Source organism: Perca flavescens, chromosome 16 (assembly GCF_004354835.1).
Source record: "Perca flavescens isolate YP-PL-M2 chromosome 16, PFLA_1.0, whole genome shotgun sequence".
Lineage (NCBI taxonomy): Eukaryota > Metazoa > Chordata > Actinopteri > Perciformes > Percidae > Perca > Perca flavescens.
The window spans coordinates 28,949,837-28,976,815 of record NC_041346.1 but is presented as its reverse complement, the minus strand read 5'-3'; the positions used below and the strand labels follow the sequence as shown (position 1 = coordinate 28,976,815).

The following is a 26,979-nucleotide window of genomic DNA, read 5'->3' as shown; positions in this document are numbered from 1 at the left end:
GAAGAGGAGGAGGAGGAAGAATAGGAAGAGGGAGGTGTGTTGCTCTGCTGCCGCTGCTGCTGCTGTTTCTGGAGAAAATCCACTCCAGAAAGACACACTTCCTCCTCTCCAGCACGGCCAGCTTTATAAAACTTGCAGCCCACAACATTTTCTCCCTCTCTCCACGCCGACTCGCCATCAGAGAGGAGGAAGCTCTCCAGACGTCCACAGGCTCATCCTTTTGTTCTCTGCATCCCTTTTCAATGTCTTCTGACGCTTCCTAAAGGCTGTCTAAGAGAATCTGTGCATCTGCAGGTCAGATCTTCGTCACTGTGCGTCCAAAAGTTAGTTTGAGTTTCAGGTTGTTGTTTTTTTTTTTATTTTGGAGTGCGTCTGCTCTTTTTCGTGCCAGTGTTGCTGTTTTTCACTGGAGGAAAATGAGGGCTGAGGTGCTGGTCATCTGGGTGGCTTTGACCCTGTGCTGCGCTCCGGTCGCTGCTCGAGAAGATGTGGAGGAGGAGGACAAACTCTCCGGAGACCGGGTCCAGGTGAGAGAAACCCGAGGACTGGTCGAGCCCAGGAGACGGACGGAGGAAGGGGGTGTTGGAATGTCAGACGAGCCGGCTGAAGTGGTGCCAGACGAGAGCAAAAAACCAAAGAAAAAGAAAACACCTGAGGAAATTGAGGCAGGTAAGAAGCAGCTGTAACACAGACACAAGGCCACCGTTCAGACGGCGCTGATCCGCGATTGAATTTAGGGCTGCACGATCTGAGGAAAATACCTGATGTTGTTGAATATCACGTTAATGATGTTAGTAGGGCTGTGCTCGATTGACGAAATTCTTAGTCGACTCACAACACTCATTCAATTGTATCGACTAATCGATTAGTTGATTTAATCGACAGATCTGTAAATCTGAGTTTCTCCTCAAAGAATCGTGAAAAAGCACCACTTGAATTATTGTATTTAACAGCGATGTGCTCGTACGTTTCTTGGAAATAAGTCATTCAGCATGAAAAAGCATAAAACATGACTAATCGACTAAAGAAATCCAAGTTGACCAAGACCAAAATGACCGATTAGTCGACTAATCGACTAAGAGGGAGCAGCCCTAGATATTAGTTGTGATTAATAAACAGATATTAAAGTGCTCCTGTTGCTTTCAGTATTCTGCTAAAATACAACAAACTGCTTGTTGGATTTAATACAAATAAAATGGAATCATTTCCAACTTTCTTTTATCGAGCAAATTGAACATTGAGATGAATATAAAAGACAGCACTAAAAAAAAAGAATGAGAATTACATTTTTAAAGTGCAGTTTTCTGCTGATATTATCTCTCAACTAACAAAAGATCTGTGGGTGTCTTTCGCGACATGTCGCAGCCTTTCGCTGTGTGTTTATCGCACCAGTTGATATCGTGATGACGATAAAGAAAAGATATATTGTGCAGCCCTGGCGCCTAAGGCAGGGGTCGGCCACCTTTACTGCCAAAAGAGTTAACATTTTTAGCCATAATTAAGTTAAAGATGTGTCTGCAGCTGCAAAACATATTTGAGACTTATAATGAAGGTAACAGCCTATTAGGTCTAAGTTAGCTTATCAACAAAACTTATAGGTGTAATAGAGGTTATGTTTTTTGCTATTTAAATGTTTGTCTTTGAAGGTATTTGCAAAGACAGGCATATTGTTTTTTGGAACTATCCTAGTTTTGTTTTTGACGTCTATCAGAGAGGTTCACAAGTCTTTGAGCTAGAGTCCAAGTCTCGAGTCTTTGAGCTGGAGTCCAAGTCAAGTCTCAAGTCTTTGAGCTAGAGTCCAAGTCTCAAGTCTTTGAGATAGAGTCCAAGTCTCGAGTCTTTCAGCTGGAGTCCAAGTCAAGTCTCAAGTCTTTGAGCTAGAGTCCATGTCATGTCTCTGAGCTAGAGTCCATGTCAAGTTTCAAGTCTCTGACCGAGAGTCCAAGTAAAGTCTCTGAGCAAGAGTCTAAGTCATGTCTCTGAGCTAGTCCAAGTCAAGTCTCTGAGGTAGAGTCCAACTCATGTCTCTGAGCTAGAGTCCAAGTCAAGTCTTGAGTCTTTGAGCTAGAGACTTAGTCCAAGTCAAGTCTCTTGGCTAGAGTCCAAGTCAAGTCTCGAGTCTCTGAGCTAGAGTCCAAGTCACATCTCAAGTCTATGAGCTAGAGTCCAAGTCAAGTCTTAAGTCTTTGAGCTAGAGGCTTAGTCCAAGTCAAGTCTCTTGGCTAGAGTCCAAGTCAAGTCTTGAGTCTTTGAGCTAGAGTCAAAGTCACATCTCAAGTCTCTGAGCTAGAGTCCAAGTCATGTCTTGAGTCTTTGAGCTAGAGTCCAAGTCAAGTCTCTGAGCAAGAGTCCAAGTCAAGTCTCTGAGCTAGAGTCCAAGTCACATCTCAAGTCTCTGAGCTAGAGTTCAAGTCAAGTCTCTGAGCTAGGGTCCAAGTCAAGTCTCTGAGCTAGAGTCCAAGTCACATCTCAAGTCTCTGAGCTAGAGTCCAAGTCAAGTCTCTGAGCAGAGTCCAAGTCTTGAGTCTTTTGTCTAGAGTCCAAGTCAAGTCTTGACTCTTTATGCTAGAGTCCAAGTCGAGTCTTTGAGCTAGAGTCCACATATTTTCTACATCGAGTCTGAAGTCTCAAGTGAAGTCTGAAGTCATTCTGTGTGCAACTTGAGTCTAAAACTCGAGTCCCTCATCTTTGCTAGAAGAGATCATTTACATTCTATCTCTCACAATGCTAAATGAAAACTTAAAGGTTTGAAAAGTAACCGTTATTCATTTACGTAAAAAAGAAAAGGTATGTAGAATTTTATGCAAAGCCACAGGGAGAAACTGTAGAGGGGCTAATGAGCCAGAGGTTGCAGACCCCCTGGTCTAAGGGCATACGTTTTCAGAGTTTTCGTGACCTCTCCTGGCATCTGCTCTGCTCTGAGCTTGCAGCCACAGCTTGCAGCCAAGAATCTGGTGATACACAGACAGGAAAGGCCGCAATCAATCTTTGAGGCAGGAAAACATTTGGTTAGAACTCTCTTATCAAGTGCTCCAGCTTTCTCTCTGAACTAGTCCACAGTTTTCTTTGTCTCAGACAGTTTGCTTGTCTCCATATGGTCACAGAAGCCGTGTGTGTTTGCCACATGAATTGCATTTCAGAAACCAGATTACATTTTCTCAGTAATTCAGAGATGACAGGGCAGAAACTCGCAGTGCGTCCGGTTGGTGGTCTGACATTTTCTTGGCAGCCTGGCCGCGGACATGATCTCTGCCAGGAATACAGGTCGTGTGTTAAAGTTTTAGTGGCATGTTTTGTCCGGCACAGTGATGAGAGAATGAGCTTTTACAGCGAGAGAGACGCCTGAGTGCCTCAATTATGTCTCCCAAGAAAGACACATCTGTGAAAAACACAGAGTCTGAGCAACAGCAGAAATATTTCCACTACGATTTTCCAGGAGTGAGCAGACAGGATTTACGAGAGCGCCAGCTTTCAGTAGCATTGATCAACGGCGCTGATGTTCTGAATGTTAACTTTCCGCTGCATGAAGCAAAACCACTAGCAGCCAAAACTTTTCATGTGTGGCTGATTTAAGTTACATTAAAGGCCATAATTAACTAAATCTGAGAACCAAAACAAGTTTTTTTCACTTCTTTCAAGCTTTGTTGATCCGGGAAAGGCTTTGCTGAGTGTGCAACATCTTTATCTGCCCGGTTTTAAAGGATTTTTGCAGTCTATCAAGGCATGAATGCAGTTATCTTCTGTTTGAATTGATACAATTTATTGTATCCATAGGCAGAAAAGTTGTTGTCCGGCCCCAAAACCCCCCAAACTAAAGCTCCCATTAAGCAGTGTTGTAGTCGAGTCATCAACTGTCGAGTCAGAGTCCAAGTCAGAGTCACTAAAGAAGTTCAAAGTCGAAGTCCGAGGGCCAAGTTTGAGTCATCAAGGTTAAGTCTGAGTCTTATCTAGTTTGACTAGTTTTACGTCATAACGTAAAAATGACATAAATAAACTGCTTAAAACTATAGTGCGTAGTTTCTGTCTCCCCCATGAGTAATTCTACACTACACTGTCGGTGCGTCCACATGATACAAGCCTTCCGTGATCGCACACGCGCCCACACCCCTCCTCCACGCAGTTGCTAGTAGCCAAGGAGGACACGGAGGATTAAAAAAACATGACGGACTCTTCAGAAGAGGTCGTTACCTTCACTCGAGTTTCTGCGTGCGAAAGTCGCCGGACGCCACAATCTTCTGAACATAGTCACACTGAGAGATCCAGAGAGAGTTGTGTGGAGTCTTAATTAACTTTGTAGCTTTGAAGTGGCCTTTTCTCCAGTGTATGTTACCATGACACACATCATTTTGCAAAGAAACCATTTGAAATAAAAGCATAATTGTGCCTGAGAACCTAAAACAGATAAAAGCTTTGAGGCCTGAACACTGGAGCATAGAACACATGTTGGATGAGGTTATGTCTGCGTACTGTCACACAGGAAGAAAATGTGACTGACAGTAATGAAAAGTGGCTGCCCAGTACACCTGGGGTGAGTAATGCGTTAGCAGCGTTGTGTTTAGGGACCGGTGGAACATCAGGAACTATGTCTAGCAGGAGAAAACAAGCCGCCCTCTGTGTCTGCGTTGGAGTCGGATGATGGTTACATAACCACGGCGGATTCAAAACACTGAACCCCTGAAGCTCTTTGAAGATCTCCTCTCTGTGATATTGCGTCTAGTTCAACATGGGACCTTTTAAGTCTTTAAGCCGTCTCTCATCAGACAGTGGAGGGGGTGTAACGGGACACTGAGCTGATTGAAGGTTGTGGGGATCGCCTGCATCGCCTCCGCTAGTATAAATCTGAATGTCTTGGAAACTAGAGGCTGGATTTGCAGAATATTTACTGTGCACACACTGTGAAAACATTACGCCTTCACAACATAAAATATAACTTACCACATTTGAATTTGTCAAACTGTTTAGTTAGTTGACAAGAGTTCTTAGTTCTGGAAAATCAATAGAGCCCATTAGAACAGTCTGGTAAGTTAAAAAAATTACATCTATCATACTTTACTGTAATCCAGCCATTAAGACCAGGGACAGATAACACTTCATATCATGATATTACGATATCCAAAATCTAAGACGACATCCAGTCTCATATCACAATATCGATATAATATCGATATATTGCCCAGCCCTAACTCCTGCAAACTGGGGGCACGCCGACTGCCGTCTACTGTAGCTAACACACTGACTATGGAGAAGTAGCTCATACAACCACACTTCAAGACATCTTCATGAATCTCTTAAAGTACATAGCTGTAACAGGAGGAAGGGGGAAACAGCATGGCTCTGTTAAAAAATACTACTACCAACAATTCTTAAACTCAGTAATTCGCATGTTGTATGTGGTTTGTTTAATGTGATTATTTTAATAAGAAACGCTGAGTTGGTTTAAATCACTTCATTTGATTTTACAGTGCAACTAGAAAACATGATTTGTGTATCTGCCCCGTGACTCTGATCCGCTCCAACATTTAATAGGTTTTTCCTTGACTCATGCTTCATCCTTCTACCAAGTTTGGTTGAAATCTGGTCAGTAGTTTTTTCCGTAATCCAGCTGACAGACAGACATGCCGAGCCAAAAACATAACCTTCTTGGCAGAAGTTAAAACATGACAATGACCTTTCCTCTGTGTTTGGTGTTTTAAGCCCCCAACGTCGTCTTCCAGGCAGCGCTGCCTGGAAGGCGCTAGGATTAGGCAATGGTTAGGGTTAGGGTCAAGGTTAGGTGCCTTGAATTCGACGTTGGGGGCTTAAAACACCATTGAGCCCTGTCCTCTCGCTCTGCCATCTGATCAAACTTTTTTTCTACTCTTCTATAACTATTCCGTCATATTCTCTGTACAGTATTCAACCCATTCTCATGAACAGGTTCGTATGATATCCTACAAAATTAGGGTGAGTGACGGCCGGTTAAGTTCAGTCGTCTTTACGGTTAAATTTAGCCGAGAAAAGGGGACAGTGAGCCGGGTACAGAGCACCGTGGGCTGTCGGTTGTTTCAGCGGCTGTTGCATTTGAGTTTAGCCGACAAAAGGTGACCGGCCCGCAGTGACAACAGTTAAGTTTAGACACCAAAACGACTAGTTAAGATTAGAAACAAGATTGTGGTTCAGGTTAAAACACTGGTACCCTAAGTAGTACTCCCGGCACACAAACACCCGTTTCCTGGGTGAAAGTCTTGCGTTTTCTCTAGAGATGCACCGATAGACCGGCCAGTGACCGGAATTGGCCGGTTTTCAGGTGCTCGGCCATGACCGGCAGGTCAGTCTGACATATGCTGATTTCATGCCGGTCAAAGCTACAATTACAACAGAAGTTATACGAGTTACAGTTCTCAAGGACGCACGCACACAGAGAAGGACGACACCAAAAAACAAAATCACATTTTTTAAGTTGAGTATTGGTTGTGAAAAGAAGGAAATGGTTCTTCCATAACATTGCACTTTAGATGTGTGTGAATTTCCCACACCAGGAGTAATTTATATAGTTCTATTTTATAGTGATCAAAAAATCTGTTCAAAAAATGTTCTATGTTCTGTGCAAAATGTTCTCTTAAAGAAAAGATAAAAAAATAATAAATAATATTTGTGTGTGCTGTAAAGTGGTTAGAAAAAATTTAATCGGAATTGGCTAAAATCTGTATCGGCTGGCCTAACTCAAAGAAAATCGGAAATCGAAAATCGGAATTGGCCTAGAAAGTTGTAATCTGTGCATCTCTAGTTTTCCCGTTAACTTCTTCAGGGACATGAACTCCCGGCTCCCAGGCTGTATTTTAGGAGCCAAACATCCCTCCCGACCTCCTCCCTATGAGACTTTTCACGCTCTTATACAGCAGCAGTCAATGTGGTGCTGACAGCAATAAATACCAAGAATAAATATCAGTTACAATGCTTTACTTTTCGTAGTTATATGTACGAATGGTTCATGAGAACAGCCTGCAGGGTTGTCTGTCAAAGGAACAACTGGGGCGATTATTAGGGAGTGCCATTTCTGTTTGGTCTCAGACCAAACCGAACCAATGAACCGGCTGAATTCTCTTTCAGAACCAGGCCCTGCTGGGTTTATGTGTTATGGCCGTCTGTCTGTCTGTCGGAGTTCTAACTTGTTTTATAGGTACAGTGTGACGTTTGCTTCAAATACGTCTGTGCTAACCAACAAGGCAAGAACAGAAGAGAAACATTTTAGCGATAAAAGCTCATATAAGCCTCCAATAAAATGCTTAAAGTAGCTACAGTACACAGCTGCTTTATGTGCCATACGTATGTAAACACACCCTTTGTATACTAATTCCTCTTCTTTAAACTCATCTCTCTGAAGCCAGGGCAAAGAAAGCAGCAGAGAAGGAAGCCAAAGCAAAGAAGCAGAAAGCTCCTAAACCCACCAAGAAGCCAAAAGGCCCCAAACCCACCAAGAAGCCCAAAGCGCCAAAACCCACAAAGAAGCCCAAAGCACCCAAAGCACCCAAAGCCACCAAGAAACCAAAGGCGACTACCACAGTGCAGCCCACAACAACAAATCGTCCGGCTCTGGACGAGGAAGAGGAGCGGCTGCTGATTGAACTGGGCTGGGACACACGTACGTACACATCATACTCTGGTTTTTAAGAGGGAATCAGTATATTCGGTTACAATTTACTTGAAGGTAACTACATAAGAGTGACATGACACTAGAGCCCGACCGATATATCGGCGAGCCGATATTAGGCATTTTTCAAACTCGATATCGGCATTTATAATGGCCGATATATTTAAATATTCATTCATCAGATCCATTTACAATGACAAATGATTCTGATAATTGAATATTAAAAAAATAAAATAAAAATGGACGAAACGCCGTTCAACCATGTTATGAGTTTGTTGTTATTGTCTTTTTGTTCAAAGGAATTTAAGTTTCATATCTTAAGTTTGCATTTTTATATATTTTATTTATCAGAACTTTAATATATTTTGATGTTCTGTTGAGACAGTAAAACAAACTTATTTTTTTAACTGCATTATCATATTTTAGTGAGGACTCAAATACCTACAAATAACTCATGTTAGGGAAATCTGTTTATGTTTTGTTACCAATTTCTGGACACTCATATTGGCCGATATTCGGAATATCGGATTTTAAAATCATCGAATATTTGTATCGGTCTTAAAAATCCTTTATCGGTCGGGCTCTACATGACACTGTTGTGAACGTGTCATACACATTATAAACAAGTCATGAACGTTAATGACATAACGCTTCTTTTAGTGTCATTCGGTTTTGTCATGACAAGTTATGGTTAGGGTTAGGGTTAGATACCTTCAAGTAAAGTGTTAGCGTATATTCTTGAAGAAAATGTTAATTATTCTGGTCTGGTTGGATTCCAGACATTTGAACTCTTTGACTTGATCTTCACAGTGATTCCACCTGTGACCCCGAAGGGGCCTGGAGGGGAAGAGCCCGTCGAGCCAGGCCTCGGTGAGACTTTCATTCACAGGGACACTGAACCGGTGTTAACATCTCCAAGAAGCCCCGGGTTAGGTTTGGGTTAAAACTGAATAAACCTTCAGTAAAGGAAAATACAGAGGAATAAAAAGAGAGAAAGAGGGGAAAATTAAGAGAAAAGTAAAAGAAAGGTAGGCTCCTTAAAGCTGTGGAGTAAAAGGTTACAGTGAGGTTAAAAGAACTTAAAACTCACAGGTTTGGAGGCCTTGTGGGTGCTTGCGTCATTGCCCGAAAGAAAGGGGCCATCTTTGGGGGTTAGGGTTAGGGCTCTCCGACAAAAACTCGCAGTGAGCTTGATGCTGACTACTGGGATGCCGGATGTACGTGGTTTATTTTCGTCACCATTCACTCACTCAGAGCCAAAAGTTTTATGAAGCCTTTTACGACAAAGCTAAAGGGTTCCAGCGGGTTAGGAGGGCGGTGAAAAGGGACATGGAGAATACTGCTGCTCTCATTGAAACGGATTTATGATTTAGATGTTTTCAACAAGCGAATAGAAAGAGACTACTGTCTTTAATCTGGGTAAATAATAAAAGACTTTAAAGCTGGGGTAGGCAGTTTTGTTTATGGCATCATTGGGCAATCTTTCACTATATTGCAATTTAAGTGTTCTGGGAGAAAACAAGACTTCAGGCTTTAGCTTTCTGCCAACTAGCCGAGTGCTCACGACGGCAGCTAATTCAAGTCCATGCTTCTGTAGCGAGCTGGAGCCTCGGATCACAGTGTGTCATCTCAAAGGGCTTTACAAAGGAAAGCGGGGGGGGGGCATGGCCCTGATTGGTGCATCTGAACAGGGAGCTGTGGATTTTGGCAAATCTCACTCCAGGCTGTAGGTGGAGCCAGAGGAACTGGATTTATTTTTAATGACCTGCTTCATGTAGTTCTACTGGAACATAGGGTCAGTTTCAGCAGATATGACAGAAAGGTAGTTTTATAAGTCTTACCTACTGCACCTTTAGTTAAACTTATAGGGCTTATTTATGAAATTGGACTTAAAGGGATTTAGTTGCTGACTTCGTGAAAACTCCACAGCGGCCTCAGTACAGAAGACATTTTTGTTTGAAAAGAGGGGCTGAGGACAGAGAGGGGAGGGGTGGGTCTTCCAGAAAAATGTGCCAGTTAATGTGTAGTGGCGGATATTTTGCCGTAAAATGTTATAATATTTCAGTATGTGCTGGGTTCTTCACAGGTGAGGTGCCAGGTGGACGCCCTATAACCACCACTACTGAGGTCATCATGTATATACCAGGTACCCCTCTGTCATACAATCTGCGTCCAGGTTTTTCTTGGTATATGGCAAAGAGTTTTATACTCAGGGTTTTGTACTGCATAGAGGAATTTTTGGGGCTACCCCAAAGAGGTTTCAGTCTGAGCCAAAAGAAAATTGACCAGCGCAAAAACATTGGGAGGAGAAGCCGCTGCTGATAGAGTGGCATTAGTATTGATTTAAGACAGATTTATGATTTCTTATAGTCGCGTTAACCCTTGGGTTGCTACACAACTTGTTTTTCTGGGTCATAATTTGAAATGACAACTTTTTTGACACATTTCCCGACGTTTTTTTGTCACTTGTCCGAAGTTTGAGAAGCTTTTCCCAACGTTTTTTGTCACTTTGTTTCCAAGTTATTGGCCACTTTTTCTTCCCTTTTTTGGATTTTTATGCCACGTTTTTGAAGCTTTTTCCGAAATTTTTGTCACTTTTTTCACCATTTTTTAATCAATTTTGTTAAATTGTTATCGATGCTATACAAATTGAATAAAACGAACCTGGTGAACTGATCATTTAATTTGCTTGTGAAGAGTAACGGTTTTACGGAACCATCTACGTTATTATTTTTGACAATTTGGTTGAAAGAAACCCAAATTTCTGAAATAGAGACTTTTTGAGGGTTAAATAGTGGTTAACTTTTGTTTTTGTACGTTTCTTTCTAATGTGGATTTGGGCACGGATCGACCAACTCTGCCCTTGTACAGTATGCAGTGTTTAAACTAATGAAATGAACTGGACTTTGGGGTCAGAGGTACTCTGATCCGTGCCCAGGTCCCTACATTTAAAAGCCCCCTTACTGCAATTTATGTACTTTATTATATCATAAATCTTCAGCCTTATCTCTAATTGTTTCAGAGGAAGTCACCACCTTGTACGGAGACTACGATTACCCCGACTGTACGTCCATCATCCATCATTAATATAACTTTGCACCAATAACTCAACGTGCTGCACTTCTTGATCATGGCAGTGAGACGACTTACTCTGTTTCTGTTTTCACAGTGGCCGCTAAGAAACAAGAAGAAGAGGAGGAGAGAGCTCGTATAGCAAAGGCGGAAAAAGGTTTTTAATTTTTAAATTGTTCTCCTCTATACCACTAACAAGGCTCACACTTCCACGGTAGCATAATGAGGGTCCCTACATGTAACCCAAAGCATTGAGAACTTTGTAAGTGTACAGTTTATTAAAAAGATAGTTTAGAAAGACTGTACCATTCACGTATACAGGCGGGCGCCATCTTGGGAAAACTGTCACGACCAGTCGAACAAAGAATGCCGTGCTTGAGCTATGTTACTGGTTACACGGCTTTCATATAAGCTATCTTTTTAATAAACTGTCTGTACACTTACAAAGTTCTCAATGCTTGTGTTTAGATGTAGGGACCCTCATTATGCTACTGTGGAAGTGTGGTGATATTTTGAGCATTGTTAGTGGTATAAAATAGCAATTTCTCTTTACTTTAGCTGTGCCCTGACGACTAGCGTTATAAGCTAATAAGCAGTTTGTGCTAAAACTGGTCACATTCGATTAGCATGAAAACATATCTCAGAGAACGGTTGACTCGGTACATGTGTGTTATTAACCCCAAAGTTCATTTTGCGCAGGATTTGTCCTTTAATACTGGACCAATTTCAAAGATTGTTGTTCCCATCAGTCACTTAGACACAAAAACATATGAAAACAGGCTCCAGGTTGGAAAACCCCGAAGTTATCCTTTAATGATTGATAAGGGAAAAAAAATGACTAGAGAAGATAGAGGTGGGAGAAAGAATGTGGATTGTTATATAAAGCCCAGAGAACAGCTGGGTGACGTTACGATGATATCAAGAGGAAGGGAGGGACTGAAAAGATCAGTTTGGATAACCGCCTGTCAAAAGTCTGACACACCATTTAAGTATTTCCTGTCAAATCACAAGAAGTAGTTACCGTTTTATGCATCAAACAACCTTGAAGATATGAGCTCAAAACGACTAAACTGCCCCATGTTTCAGACGGGAGACAGATGGGGAATGTACGAGTGGAGACAAAAGTGCACTGAAGCACACATGGTAGTATTTTGTGTGGTGGTGGTGGTTGTGGTGGTGGTTGTTGGCTGGAGAGCAAGGTCCATGTTAAAGCATGTTTTAACACACATTGTTTTCTCATCACGCCGTGAAGCCGAGCGGGAGAGGAAGAAGTGGGAGGAGGAGGAAGAGGAGAGACTGAAGCAGATCTCCGTGCCGGTGGAGCCAAAAAGTAAGAGAAAAAGCTAAATCTTACCACGTACATTTGTCTAAATTGTAGCCAAAATATCTTATAACTCTTAACTTCAGACACAGTCACCTAACAGGTAATATTTCCATGAGATACAGGGACTCGTTTTATAGACGATGCATCAAACTAAAGGATTTTTTTTGTTAGTTATGAAACAGAACTGATGTGGGTAAAACATTTAACTCGGTGAAAGTGGAAAATAATATTAATGTATAATATTTTATAGCAAATTTTAGGAATGGGGACATTTTTGTCCTCCAATGTATCATGAGGGTGTTTTTATTTAATTTTTTTTAAATCGGACACTGCCAGGGTTAGGGTTCATCCGTGAAGAGAACACCTCTCCAAAGTGCCAGACGCCATTGAATGTGAGCATTTGCCCGCTCAAGTCGGATACAACGACGAACTGCAGTCAGGTCGAGAAAGAGAGAGAGAGAGAGAGAGAGAGAGGGATGAAACCTAACCCAACCCAACAGCAAATACTGACTGGTTTTCGAACCGCTCCCCCAATACAGTAAAACTGCACATTTTAGAGTGGCCTTTTATTGTGGCCAGCCTAAGTCACACCTGTGCAATAATCATGCTGTCTAATCAGCATCTTGATATGCCACACCTGTGAGGTGGATGGATTTTCTCGGCAAAGGAGAAGTGCTCACGGACACAGATTTAGACAGATTGGTGAACAAATATTTGAGAGAACTAGGCCTTTTGTGTAGCCTAGAAATCTAGACCACCCTAGCAGCAGCAAATGTGATTTGCAGCCAGGGTCAGTCTAGCAACTCTCCGTTGGCTCGCGAGCTGGAAAAACCAAATTCTGGTCGGGCCAATCGCATCGTGTATAGAGTCGGTGGGCGGGGCTTAACGCAATGACGGCAGAGCTGCGACGGTTCCGCTTTTCTTTGAGAAAAGAACGGCACTGCAGTTAAAAAAGGAAGAGGTTTTTGGAGTTTAAAGTTTAATCTATCAGCCAGCGTTGCTCTGATTGGTTGTAGCGCTATCCTATTACATGCAGAGGGAACTTGAAAGACAACCGTTTATCCCGCCCCCTCAGATTGAGCCCTGCCAATGGGGAGTTCCCAGACCCAACATCTGGATGTGGGTCTGGCTTGTCGGGCTACCTTTGGTGTACATAGAAAAAGTCTCAGATCCTTGAGTTCAGGTCATGAAAAATGGGGGGCAAAAACAAAAGTGTTGCGTTTATAATTTAAACTTAAAGCTATAGTGCATAGTTTCTGTCGCCCCCATGAGGAATTCTAAGTAATGACAACCACACTGTAATTTAACAAATAATCGTTAGTTGCAGCCCTAATCGTCACAAATCTGACACCGTGAAAAGTTTAAAAACTTTTCAGAGATCCGTGGTTCTCACAGGACAGCGACGCTACAAACATACGATGATCTTATAGACCATGATGCATTGCTGTAGATTCAAACTACCCAACAGTATATAAAGGAGGTCAAGTTTTCCTGCGTCTCATTAAAAAGAAAAGAAGCTTCTGACAGACTCGATAACAGCTGCTCTGCTGCTCCCAGGAATGAAGCCAAAGAGTGTTTTGAATCTGAGTGTTTCTGGCACGTTGAACAGATCCTGTTTGTGTGTTATGCGTTCCCTCTCAGAGTGTCCTCCTCTGGGCTTGGAGTCTCACCGGGTGGAGGACGACCAGCTGCTGGCTTCCTCGCAGTCTCACCACGGCTTCACCGCTCAGAGGGGGCGGCTCAACATGCAGGTATAGGCTCAAAAAACTCAAAAAAGTACTACAACTGAAGATGGAAATTAGGGTGTGTGTGGTGGAATTTCCAGAAACACCATGTTGCGGTACAATGAGACAAAGGGGAAAGCTTAAACAACATCAGGTCCCTCACAGGTCAGGTGACGAGAATATTCGGCCAAGTCTCGAACAACCAAACCTGCTCATGTAGAAATATGTTTGTGTCCCTTCTGGGAGTGTAGACAGCTGCATGATAAAGGGAATGTTTGGTTTCAGGACTGTCTCCTTTTGGAGGTCGGAGGGCCTGCCACACTTTAGCATACTTCCGAGAGAGAGAGAGAGAGAGAGAGAGAGAGAGAGAGAGAGAGAGAGAGAGAGACTGGACTAGGCTTTAGCATCTGATACTTGCCAGAGTGTCCCTCCAGAAAAACGTGATTATGCGATCGCATAATTCAACACATAATCAGCCAAAGTCCGCATATTTATCCAGGGGGGGTGCATTTTTTCAAATACGCACACTTTTGCAGCATAAATTGCCAATTTTCGCGCGGGGCTTGCATGATTTCATAATCCCTGCATTGTCGTTTGCAAAAAAGTTCCATAATATATCTTAGCAGGAAGTTGAAAAATGTTGCGTTTACTTCACACAAGAGCAGCCATTTCCCCCTGTTGCCATGGGAACGTTATGAAGTGGCGTAATTATCGAAAAGAAGGGTGTTGGGGGGGAATCACTTTTTTTTGTTCCCGTAATTTTTGCAAGTTCCCGCAATTTAATCGCATATAATTGCATAAATATCCCGCATATTCCATCGCATTTTTTTAACAAAGCCGCATAATCAAGGATTTTTGCCCCCAACAATCACAGAAAAACTCCGCATTTTTCTGGAAGGACTGTTTAGAGAGTTGGGACGGCACTAAAAGGTGGGGGCAGATAAAATCGATACAGCATAGTATTGCGCTATTTTCCGTGGCAATACTGTATCAATACATAGACAGCAAGTACCGATCTTTTATTATATATATGTGTTGGTCAGTTTGTCTGCTTGACAACCCCATTTTGCAGCAATACAATTGAAGTGAACAAACAGAGAAATGTATCTTTTTAGATAAAACAGATGTTGACAAAATTTCCTTTTAGGGACATAATTTGAGATTGGGAAAAATTTGAAGTTGGAAAAAAGGTAATAATTGCAATATATCGCAGAATATTGCAATATGTTTAAAATCGCAATAATATCGTACTGTGACGTAAGTATCGTGATGATATCGTATTGTGAGGCCTCTGCTGATTCAGACCCCTAGACAGCACTGCAAAATAAGTTATTTTAAATAAAACATGGTGGTTAATCTGTACTGCCTGCTTAATTCTCTCCTCATTCGAGTGTTCATTAAACGCTCCTCCCGAGAGTCTCCCGAATCTTTTTCACGTATGTGAAATGAGTTGTGCTGCTCTTAAAGCAATCATCATGTGTACAAGTCTGGATGAAAATAAGCTGTGGGTCGCGTGCAGGGCTCTAAGGACGAGGAAGATCTGTACGGCGGAGCGTGGTGCGCCGAGCCAGAAGAGAAAAACCACTGGTTTGAGGTCGATGCCCGCCGAGAGGTGGAGTTCACGGGGGTCATCACTCAGGGAAGAAACTCAGAGCAACTGTGAGTCTGGACTTCACTTCATAAGATGCATGCAGTGATGTGTTCGATTGCTTGTTTGTGGACCTACGGAAGCTAATTTCTGCCAGAAAAGAAAGACAATGCTGGGACTGACATTAAAAAAAGTCAAAATTATGCGATACCATCTATACTTTGTCATGATTTTGAACTCTCTGTAGCTTCTAAATGCTCAACAAGTCCTCCAAACAACAGTATATGTCGTTTATTCCTACCCTCATATACAACCCTCAGGAGCGTTTCATAAATTATACCCCTAGTGGTGTCAGGAAAGACGACCTTATGTCTAAACTAGAGAACGTACCGTAATCTTAACTAGTCATTTTGATGTCTAAACTTAACTGTCGTTGCCACATGATGCTCACCTTTTGTCGGCTAAACCTAACTGCAAAGGCCACTGAAACGACCGTAACCTCACGGTTAGTCTCGCATTGCCAGACCTTCCTCCACAGCGCTGCGGAAGAGGGTCTGGCTGGTCCACACAGCATTCCGGGATGGGAGAAAATCGTGCTCTGGTTTATCGGCATTTCTTCAAACCAATCACAATCGTCTTGGGCGAAGCTAAGCACCGGACGGAGCAACGGTGCCTCTGCAAAATGGCCTCGGGAAGGAACTTGTTTTGGTGGAACGTGTACGTTCAAAAGTTGTTTTAGTCGTGCAACAGAAAACTCAGATTGGACAGATACTACTGCTACTTTTGTGAACCCAAGACTTTTGTAAACTCATTTCAAGCACCAAAACAATTGAGTAGAGGTATATTTTCACAAGAGATTGAGAAATATTTCCGCTTTAGGGCCAAATTATCTCTTTACACATTGCTCTGGAACGATTTTGGGCAGAAAGCGGAGTTTGTTCTGAACATTTTGATATGAATTCACATGGGGATCAGTTCTATGCAAATACCCTTAAAAGGAGAATTCAAGAAGATATCTTAAAGAATACCCTAAGACCTCAGAGGGTTTAAGAGTTAAAGGCCAAAATGCTGCAAAAAATCATCTTAAAAAAAAAAAAAAAAAAAAAATATTTTTTGACATACCGTAGCTTCCATACAGATCAAATATGGAGTGGTTCATCTCATTGTCTTACCAGGGAGGATTTTGTGTCGTCCTACTTTGTGGCCTTCAGCAACGACAGCCGTGACTGGACAACATTGCAAGACGGCTACGCTGAATGGGTGCGTGGAAATTAACAATACATAACTCATATCTCACAATAGATAGATCATAATTATATGTTCCCATTGATTGTGATCTTCTGCTGCAGTTATTCTATGGGAATGTGGATAAGGACACGCCGGTGTTGGGTCAGTTCAGCCCGCCCGTGGTGGCGCGCTACATCCGCATCCTGCCTCAGAGCTGGAACGGCAGCTTGTGTCTTCGAGCGGAGATCCTGGCCTGTCAACTACCCAGTCAGTATCACAGACACCACCATAGCTGTAATTTACAGCTACAGCGAATGGGGGGTTACAACCCCCTGAATAACCAAAACTGGCCAGTGCAACCTCCCAAAAAAATCTATTATAATTTCCTTATTATAAAGACCTTTGCACCACAAATTGATGAGGAAAAATACACCAGAATGCAGAAAATGAAGTGTTTGGCATTCAATATTTCAATTTTGCTCAAAAGTGGAGATCTCAACCCACCCCACATTTTTAACCCAAAGTTATACCCTTGGACACCACTGATCTGCTGTCACAAGTAAATGTCTCATCTCTTTCAGCAGCTAGGAAGCCAGGGAATGAAGCAGGTTTTTGGAGAGTTTCTTGACCTCCTGAGTCAGAGTTTTCTCATTCCTTACAGGAATACGTCATCCTCCGCTAGAAGAAAAAACATAACTGTTTGCCAGACTGAGTTTAAAACGGTTTCACAACCCAAACTCCATAACCTCAGTGTTAGAAAGGGTACCATTACCACACATAACTGAATCACAGAGTAACTGTTTCCCAAGACTACGTTTACTCAGTCTTGCTGGAAATACTGGACTTTTCGTACTAGTACTATTTTAAAGTACTTCACTTGAGTATTTCAACTTTCTCCTACTTTATACTTCTACTCCTCTACATTTATTTTATAAATTGTGCTACTTTGACAAATTCTAATTAATAATACGAAACATAATCAACTAATAAATTATAATCTACTGAACACATCCTCCAGAATAATCAAGTAATTAAAATGACCTCCAACTTTTAAAGTGATGAACACATTAATGCATCAATAATTAGAATACAATAATAGGTTACACTTTACAATAAGGTACTCAAAAATATAGGTAGTTAATGATTAGTTACTGTTTTAGAAAGAGTAACGCATGATTAGTTACTGTTTTTAGCAGTTACTACCCTTCTGAAAAACAGTTACTAATCATTCGTTACCCTTTCAAAAACACTAACTAATCATTAGCTACCTATTTTTTGTGTACCTTATTGTAAAGTGTTACCCAATAATATAATATATATTATTCTGAAATGGGCCATTCTGCAAATTGTTGTACTTTTGGTACTTAATACTTATATTTGACTTATGTACAATTATAAATGCAGGACTTTTACTTGTTACGGAGTACTTCTACACTGTAATGTTGTTACTTTAACTGAAAAGATCTAAGTACTTTTTTTCTCCACTGACTACTTCTACCTATCAGAAACACATTGTGTTTACTAGAATGGAAATTTTAGAACTGACACCGATGCTTTTAAAGTCCTAACGTATGCTCAGCAGACTTTATTAGTTTTCCGTCAGACAGTGTAACATAAAATTGTTAAAGACATGTATTTGGATGTTTTCTCTTTGCAAAGATGAGCTAAGATGTAACTGTAAAATGCTAACTAGTAGCTTCAGTATCATCAGAAAGATACACAGCTTTAAGAGTAAAATCTTCTCTGCAGCAGATAATCCAATCTTGTCTACAATCAGCGTGTTGCTTCTTTCAGGCAGCTACCGCAGTGAGAATGAAGTCAACCCATCAGACGACCTGGACTTCAAACACCACAACTACAAGGACATGAGACAGGTCGTTTTTTTAGATCGGACTAATAAATAATAAACACTTGTGCCTTTTAAAATTCTGCAGCAACAAATATAACAAATGAGTTTCTTTTTGTAGATGATGAAGGTGATAAACGAAGAGTGTCCCAACATCACCAGGATCTACAACATCGGTAAAAGCTCTCAGGGCCTGAAGATGTACGCCATGGAGATCTCCGACAACCCTGGAGAGCACGAGACAGGTACGAGACGGCTCAAGAACATCCCGAGACGTGACACCGCTTAGTCAAACTAACTTTTCCTTTTGGTTCCCAACGTCTCAAGGTGAGCCTGAATTTCGGTACACAGCCGGACTGCATGGGAATGAGGCGCTGGGTCGAGAGCTTCTCCTCCTGCTGATGCAGTTTCTGTGCAAAGAGTACAACGATGGGAACCCCAGAGTGCAACGCCTGGTGGACGGAGTGAGAATACACCTGGTGCCCTCGCTCAACCCCGATGCTTACGAGTTGGCCTTTGAGATGGTACGTTGGAGCATAAATTAAACGGAATTTAAACGTTAGTGTAACTTCAGCACCAGGAAGCACTGAGATCGGTCAGAATATCAGTAAAATATGGGTGTCCTCAGTCAGGGCGGGACTCAGGCTGTGTGAGGGGCAGGGTCGGAAGAAATAATGGTATCATCTGCATGTAGAACTTTTAATGGCACCCATAGACTGTAAAAAGTGGACGTAGCAGCCATGACGTCACCAAATGGTTAATGGACTGCCGTTTTGAAGCCTCAAGCTCTTTTTTTTTTATGTGAGCTTGGAGTTTGGGAGACATTCTGTGGCTAAGTCAGTGTTATTTATGGTTTTGGGGCTGCGCTTAGCTAAATGCTAAAAAGGAAAAGTTGCCAATATTCAACCCCTCTGAAGAGAATGACCCAGCGGAGATTTATCGGTGGGTAAATGCGGACCTCGGGGTACTGCTGCTGTTGTTCAGTACGGCGGGACAGAAAATCGCCAAACTTTCTCTTAAGTTACCAGCTAAAGCTAGCGGTTGCTAGCTAGCTTGGATGGCAGAACGCTGAACATGACATTTTAGACTACCAAAATGTTCCAGGTAACTTTTGTAAAGTGGAAAAACACAGTAAGAGGGTCAAAGTTTAAGATGAAAACGCAGACAGCCAAAAACAAGTTCAGGTCTATTTTAATGTCCACAGTATTAGCATGGTTAGCATTGCTAAGCCTCGGTCCTGATTGACCGGTCCTAAAGCATCCCCCGCTTTATTGTCTATTTTAAAATAAATGGGACCATAATTTCCTAATGAACATGCTGTATTGAAGAAGACTTGAAACTAGTGATTGAGACCATAAATTCATTATGAAAAAGTTTACTGAGGTAATAAATCAAATGAGAAGGGAAGTAGGCTCATTTTCCTATAGACTTCCATAGAAAGAGAGTTCTTTTTGGAGCCAGTGGAAATCAGATGGAATACAGGTTTAAGGTACTTCCTCATTGGCTTCACTTTTCAGACACGGAAGCTTGGTCTATCACAGCAGCCTATATAACACTGCATCACATTTTCTCTGCTGGAAGGGCGTCTAAGAGAGTACTTTTGCAGCGTCTGAACTTTTTCTCAAATATTTATTTACTGATGCTAAAATGCTCCATACGTATGCAACACTTTCAAAATGTTCTTTGAGAGCTAACGTGGTGCTCCCCATTTTTCCTCCAGGGCTCTGAGATGGGGAACTGGGCACTTGGCCACTGGACCGAAGAAGGTTACGACATCTTCCAGAACTTCCCCGACCTGAACAGCATCCTGTGGGGAGCCGAGGACAGAGGCTGGGTCCCTCGCGTCGTGCCCAACCATCACATCCCCCTCCCAGAAAACTTCCTCAATGGCTCTGTGAGTTTGTTCCTAATGCCACCAAGGGCCCATTACCCCCCTTTTGATCCTACACAATGTGCTGACACTCAAACATTTCTCTGCTTTTATTTTTTATTTTTTTAACAGCTTGCTACTGAGACAAAAGCCATCATTTCCTGGATGGAGCGCAACCCGTTTGTGCTCGGAGCTAATTTGCAAGGAGGAGAAAAACTGGTTGCGTACCCTTTTGACATGCAGCGTCCAGTAATTTCAGTAAGGCTATTTCACAAAGAAGAACTAAAGATATAAATCAACTCAGCACCCATATAATAACCCAATAACCCTTCGATGTTGTTAAAGTTAACCGACAGCCGGCGTTGGAGAAGTAACGCCGACATGAACGAGGAGACGTGGGCTCGCATCCAGCGGCAGAGGGATGGATCTCTGAGGGAGACGCCCGACGACGCCATGTTTCGCTGGTTGGCGATGTCGTACGCCCACAGCCACCTGACCATGACAGAGACCTACAGAGGCTCCTGCCATGGTGACGATATCACCGGGGGACAGGGCATCACCAACAGAGCTAGCTGGGATCCAGTGGTGGGCAGTAAGTGTTGACACAGAGAGCTTCAAAGAGATAGTAAAAGGATGTGAAAAAGCAAATCACTTATGAATCAATTCATCCGTTTGGGGTCCAATTCAATAGAATTGGATGGCATTACATTTGTGGTGCTCCAAAAGTCAACAGCAACATGTCTTCCCTGAAACAGTGTCCTGGTTATTTTGGATAATCCACAGACCTCATAGGTTCTACCTTCAATAAAGAAAAAAAAAAAATAATTGTTCCAAATGAAACCTGTTGACAGTGAAATTATCCTCAAACCGCGGCATTGTTTTCAAAACACTTGTTGCGGTCGAGTTTGTCGAATGTCATGAATTGATGCATTGAAATACCATATCGGAAATCCAATGTACCTCCATCATAACAGTGGTGGATACCTGAAGAGGTGAACTGAAAACCATGTGCATGAGTGGACACCACCATGAGTAAATGAGCTGATCATTTCCTCTCCCACAGGTATGAATGACTTCAGCTACCTGCACACCAACTGCTTTGAGCTGTCCATCTTCTTGGGCTGTGACAAGTTTCCCCACGAGAGTGAACTGCCTCTGGAGTGGGAGAACAACCGCGAGGCTCTGTTGTCCTTCATCGAACAAGTGAGAACCGAACTGATGAGTATGAGACTCTTATCGCACAGAAACTCTCCTAAGCATAAGCAGATCTCGTAGAACAAAGCGACACGAAGCAGGATTCAGTTCACAATGCTCTAAAAAGGTTTAATGAGACACACGAGGATGTACATATTTTCTAACAATGGCTACACATTCATTTAGATGACATGTAGTGAGATAGGAAAGGGTCGGGATGGGCAGAAGGACTGTCGCAAGGTTTGTTCACACAGATAGAAAAACATTGTTGCAATTTAGGATATGAATATACAAACCGTTCTCACTCCGAACTCGTAAAATACGGACGTTTATAGAGTGGCTGTCAGCGTCTGAAGCGACGAAAAAGGCATCCTTCAGCGTGTTTGTGGAATGTAGCGAGCAGGCAGCTATACGGAGTTTAGCGAGTAGTATTAAAGGCCGAAATTCCGCGTAGGGAGGTTGCTTGGGGTGGTGGATGGGTCAAACACAGGACTTTCACCCAGGAGACAGGGGGTTCGTGTTCCGCTTGTCACGTTTCCTAAAGTCGCTTTCTTCTTTAACCTTATCGTTATTCCCGCGTGTCATGGAAACGTAAGCCCACCCACGAGCTTTTCCTAAACATAACTGCGTCAAAAGGGACGCCAATAGTCCCGACCAAGCGCGTTATACGACGCTAAATAGATCAAATCACTCCAGTTCTGAAGTCCTTACACTGGCTTCCTGTGCATCAAAGAATAGATTTCAAAATACTCATGTTAGTTTTTATAAGTCACTAAACGGTTCAGGACTAATTTACCTTTCGAATCTGCTACTATACTATGAGCTGCAGAGATTGGAGATCATCAGGGATAGGTCTGCTCACAATCCCCAGAGTCGGAACAAAAAAAGGGGGAAGGTGTGTTCAGCTTCTATGGTCCCTACATCTGGAACAAACTACCGCTAAACTGTAGGTCGGCACCTAATCTCAGCTCTTTTAAATCAAGGCTGAAGACCTTTTTTAACACTGCCTTTTCTTAATTGATTTTTGTATTTGTATTTTATTTTTTATTCATTCATTTTTTATAACTTTCTTCATCGGTTACCAATTTGTATGATATTTTTAACTGTGTCTTTATGTCTTGTGTAAAGCACTTTGAATCGCATTGCTGCTGAATTGTGCCAATCAAATAAAATTGCCTTGCCAAAGGAGACTTTTAGCGTCAATAACAACGACAAAAGGCACCTGACCATGCGTCCGTATTTTACGAGATTGGGAGTGAGAACCTGTTGGAATGAAACGGATGAGAGCGACTTTCTTCAGAGTTTTTACAGAATGAAATGTGGACTGTAACATTATTCATAATATTGTTCTTAGAAAAGCCTTTCAGAGGGCTGAGTGATACTCTTAGGCCTGTGTTCAGACAGACATCAGCAGCTGCGTTGGACAATGAGATACGCGCAAGAGCACATTCCCGATGGATTACTTGTACGTTACGTGAACGATTGATGTGAAGAAAGATAAATAGACTGTCAGCGTGACAACGTTCCAGAGTAGTAAAATCCTTCCTCATAGTATAATAAACCTCTGGCAGTTTTTTGGCATCTGATGACCACTTCAAACTTACCGATCTGTTACTCCAACCTCTTTTCCTGGATTGTACTTCAGTGTCTCACTGGGACATTAAACAATGGACTAACGCAATGTATTTCACTGGATCGTTTCATTTTTCTACAAACTTGCTCCGTTTGAGGCATGACATGCGGTGTCCTGTGCAGGTTAATCGAGGGATAAAGGGTGTAGTGAGAGACGTGGAGGGAAATCCGCTGCCTAATGCCACCATATCTGTGGAGGGGATACGGCATGATGTCAAAACAGGTATGTTTGGTACAAAAAACACTTTGCATGACATGTACATTTACAACGCATTCTCATCAACGGGTTTGTATATCGTACGAACACTTCTGCACAACAGTATCGTAATATCCTATGTCACATGACGATCGGTCACATGGCAGTTGAGTTCAGTGGTCTTTACAGTTACATTAAGCCGAGAAAAGGTAACTGTGAGCCGAGTACACAGGACCGTGAGGTTACGGACATTTGTTTAAGGTCGTTGCAGTTAAGTTTAGCCTACAAAAGGCGACTGTCCTATGACGACTACAGTTTAGACACCAAAAAGACTAGTTAGGATTTTTTTTTAAGTTTGACAATGGGTTAAAACACAGGTCCCCTTGAGTAGCTTTCCCATGACACAAACACCTGTTTGAAAGTCTTGTGTTTTCTCCTTAACTTCTTCAGGACATGAACACCTGTTTCCTGGGTGAAAGTCTTGTGTTTTCTCCTTAACTTCTTCAGGACATGAACACCTGTTTCCTGGGTGAAAACCTTGTTTTTTTCCCCTTAACTTCTTTCGGGACACAAACTTCGCTCCCCGGATTGAAAGCCCTGTGTTTTAATGACTAGTTAAGATTAGCCAAAAGATTGTGGTTTGGATTAAGCACACAAAGTCATGCGTTTTACCCTCTTAACTTCTTCTGGAACACAAACTTCGCTCTCCCTTACACAGATATTGGCGCTCTCATAAAGTGGATGCCATTCTGTTGCATACGGTATTAAAAATGTGGAATTCATATGATTACAGTGCATTGCTTTTACGAATGGTTCATGTGGATAACATTTGAACGCTGGATTTTTGCACGTTGAAAGAATTTCAGCTCCTAACCATTAACCTACACTCATTCTAGCTCCAAGTGGCGACTACTGGCGGCTGCTGAATCCCGGCGAGTACAGGGTGACGGCCAAAGTTGACGGCTACACCCCTCAGACCAGACTGTGCATGGTGGGCTACGACTCCGGGGCCACTTCCTGCAGCTTCACCTTAGCCAAATCCAACTGGGACCGCATCAAACAGATCATGGCGATCAACGGCAAGAGGCCCATTCGACTGGTCACCAAAGTCAACGCGCCGAAACCGACCGCGGCCAGCAGCCCTGCGACCGCCACCGTCGACAGTCACGCCAGCGCTCAGAACGCAGAGCGACTCAGGCGGCTCCGGATCATGCGTTTACGCCGGCTGCGTCAGCAGAGATTACGAGCCGGTCTTAGCACAACTCCCGCTACCACAACCACAACCACAACGACAACGACAGCAGCTCCGACAACAATACCTGAAACAGAGAGGACAACTTCCTGGTACGACTCCTGGTTTCCGGTGGACAGTTGGAACACCGAGAACCCGTTCGATAGCGTCATCTTTAACTCGGCGCCCACACAGGACTATCCTTTTGAATACACTATCGACTGATTACAACATTCAGCGACCCCACATCTATGTATACCTTACTAACCACTTCAGTTTGCTGAAACATCACAGTTTTAAAAAAAATATACATAAAACACATAGGTCGTTAATTATTTAGCTCTCATAAAGTTTTCACTCGTCGGGTAAACATTGAGTGTGGAGATGAATGTGACTTTAAGGGACTGTCCATAAGATAAATGTGTAGGGATGTCCCAATCAGATCGGGAAGTATCGGAGCCAGGGCTTTAAATTAACTTTTTTTGATCACCAGCCAACATGGCTAGTAGATTTTGAAACTTACCAGCCAATCAGATTTTCCACTAGCCACGTTTGTTTTTTCCTAAATACTTAATTTGACGTAGCCAAAGGTTGTACAACACGTCACGACAAAGTGTTCATGGGAAATGTAGGATTAGTATTTAAAACAGCGTTGCCAAAGAAAGATTAGGTTTCCAAGCCAAAGACGCACAAAACAGACCAATCTGGAAACATTTCTGCAGTCTGCCGATTCAAACAAACCCTGTTTCCACTAAGGCATTTTGAGGGGCGGTTTTGGAGACGGTGCTTTCGTGTTTGGACAACCGAAGAACCGTCTCTTGGACAGGAAAACTAGCAGTACGAGGGTTTGCCTTGGTGGAAACAAGGTAACCGACGCTTTGCTTCATTCATCAACAGCCAAACTGGCTAGTAACTTTAAAACGTTACCTGCCAAAGTAAATTTTTACCCGCATTTGGCAGGTTGCCGGGTGTCAATTTAAAGCCCCGATCGGAGCCGATATAGGCACTTTTTAAATTGATCGGGCATTTGCAGTCACCCCGATCCCCTTACTCCAATATTTACGTCAGTCAATTTTACACCATTCTAAGTAAAAGTTGATTTTATACGCAAGTTTTACAAAAATTCTAGGTGCACAGTTAAATGTATTAAGCTGAAGACATCTTTTAGTTACTTTGTTTACTTAGTTATAAAAAAAACGTGTGCAGCTCTATTATCTGGGACTCTGTATCAGCAGATATTGGGATTCAATCCAATTGGATTGGGATCGGGGGCCAAAATATCTGATCGGAACATCCCAAATGGGTTTTTGGAAAATTCGTCACAGAGAGGTGATCTGAAATAGAAAGTTTCTGCTGAGCAGAGACTATACAGAACTGAATTGGGTCAATAAAACAAAGTGTATCACATCACAAAACAGGACACCATAAGGTACTTCTGCGTTAGAAATGTATGTATATCTTTATGGTTTTTTTATTATTTTTTTAATTTTTTTTAATGGCTTTACAGTGTGATTGCCGGACTCAGTTAATCGGATTTCATGTACTGCGGAATGCATTTGAATAAAATGAAGTTATTTTCTAAATTACTTTAGTCTGTGTATCATTACCCAACAATCAAGTTTTTTTTAAAGATTTTGTTCTTTTAAGTTTTTTGTCACGTTTAACATTTTTGTAGCTTTTTCTGAAATTGTTGCAGAGTTTGAATAGTCTTTTCAAAGTTATTTTTGGACAATTTGTGACATTTTTGTCGCCCATTTTTGAGGAGGTTTTTTTCTAACTTTTTGGTGCTTTTCCGTTTTTTTAGGCTTTTTGCCGAGGGTTTTTCAGATGTTTTTGACGCTATTTTAAATACACGATCTCAACGCCCCCAATGTTGAACCCAAAGTTACGCCCTTGCTCTAAAGTTTAATTACAGCCAACACTTCCTTGTGTATGAAATGTCTTGCATACTGAATCAATAGAAACTGTGGGCAAATACAATCTTTTGTGTTTTCTTTCCTGCTCCGACCATCAGAGAACATATCAGGTATCATATCATCTATCAGCAAACAGAGCAGACATGTTCCTCATCGCTCAGCTGCAGGAAGTGGAATCAGATCCAAAAAAAACTGAACTTTGCCCAGCTCACAGCTTGTCTCATTTATGTCACCTTTTCAATAAAACATTGTATTATATGTTTATAAACTACATGTGTTTTGTGTGTAAAAACCTTAATGTGTAGTACTTAGTTACATTCCACCACTACCTTTCCTTTCCTGCCAAAGTTGAAAAGGGGCTATTCTGTACTTTTTATTTGCCGGTCGGTCGGTCACTTTAGTTCACCCATTGGCGATTTTAAAACTTTAGATTTTAGACTTTACTGCTAATTAGTTCATGTAAGAATGCTACAGATTATATCCGCTAAACATCAGCATGTTAGCATTGTAAATTTGAGCCACTAGAAAA

General features: G+C 42.1%; 1 protein-coding gene across 2 annotated transcripts; it reads left to right on the top strand.

The window, feature by feature from the left end:
* On the top strand, positions 1 to 26,120 carry aebp1a (AE binding protein 1a). Of its 2 annotated transcripts, XM_028601069.1 has the most exons (21): positions 1 to 294; positions 392 to 669; positions 7,364 to 7,621; positions 8,441 to 8,500; positions 9,717 to 9,776; positions 10,653 to 10,694; positions 10,800 to 10,859; positions 11,955 to 12,032; positions 13,668 to 13,777; positions 15,270 to 15,409; positions 16,514 to 16,598; positions 16,688 to 16,832; positions 18,360 to 18,439; positions 18,533 to 18,656; positions 18,739 to 18,935; positions 20,132 to 20,305; positions 20,414 to 20,539; positions 20,627 to 20,873; positions 21,345 to 21,484; positions 23,231 to 23,330; positions 24,200 to 26,120. In XM_028601069.1, the coding sequence occupies exons 2-21, from the start codon at positions 417 to 419 to the stop codon at positions 24,757 to 24,759; spliced, it is 3,039 nt and encodes a 1,012-aa protein (XP_028456870.1). In that variant the 5' UTR covers positions 1 to 294; positions 392 to 416; the 3' UTR covers positions 24,760 to 26,120. The 2 variants fall into 2 exon arrangements, with proteins under 2 accessions (XP_028456870.1, XP_028456869.1); XM_028601068.1 differs by having other exon boundaries at positions 1 to 669.
* Positions 26,121 to 26,979: the final 859 nt, after the last annotated feature.

Excerpts from the sequence above, each read along its gene's own strand:
- aebp1a (XM_028601069.1), top strand. The coding sequence starts at position 417 with ATGAGGGCTGAGGTGCTGGTCATCTGGGTGGCTTTGACCCTGTGCTGC. Across the intron at positions 20,306-20,413 it reads AAAACTTCCTCAATGGCTCT|CTTGCTACTGAGACAAAAGC; the intron begins GTGAGTTTGTTC and ends TTTTTTTAACAG. Across the intron at positions 21,485-23,230 it reads TGTTGTCCTTCATCGAACAA|GTTAATCGAGGGATAAAGGG; the intron begins GTGAGAACCGAA and ends TGTCCTGTGCAG.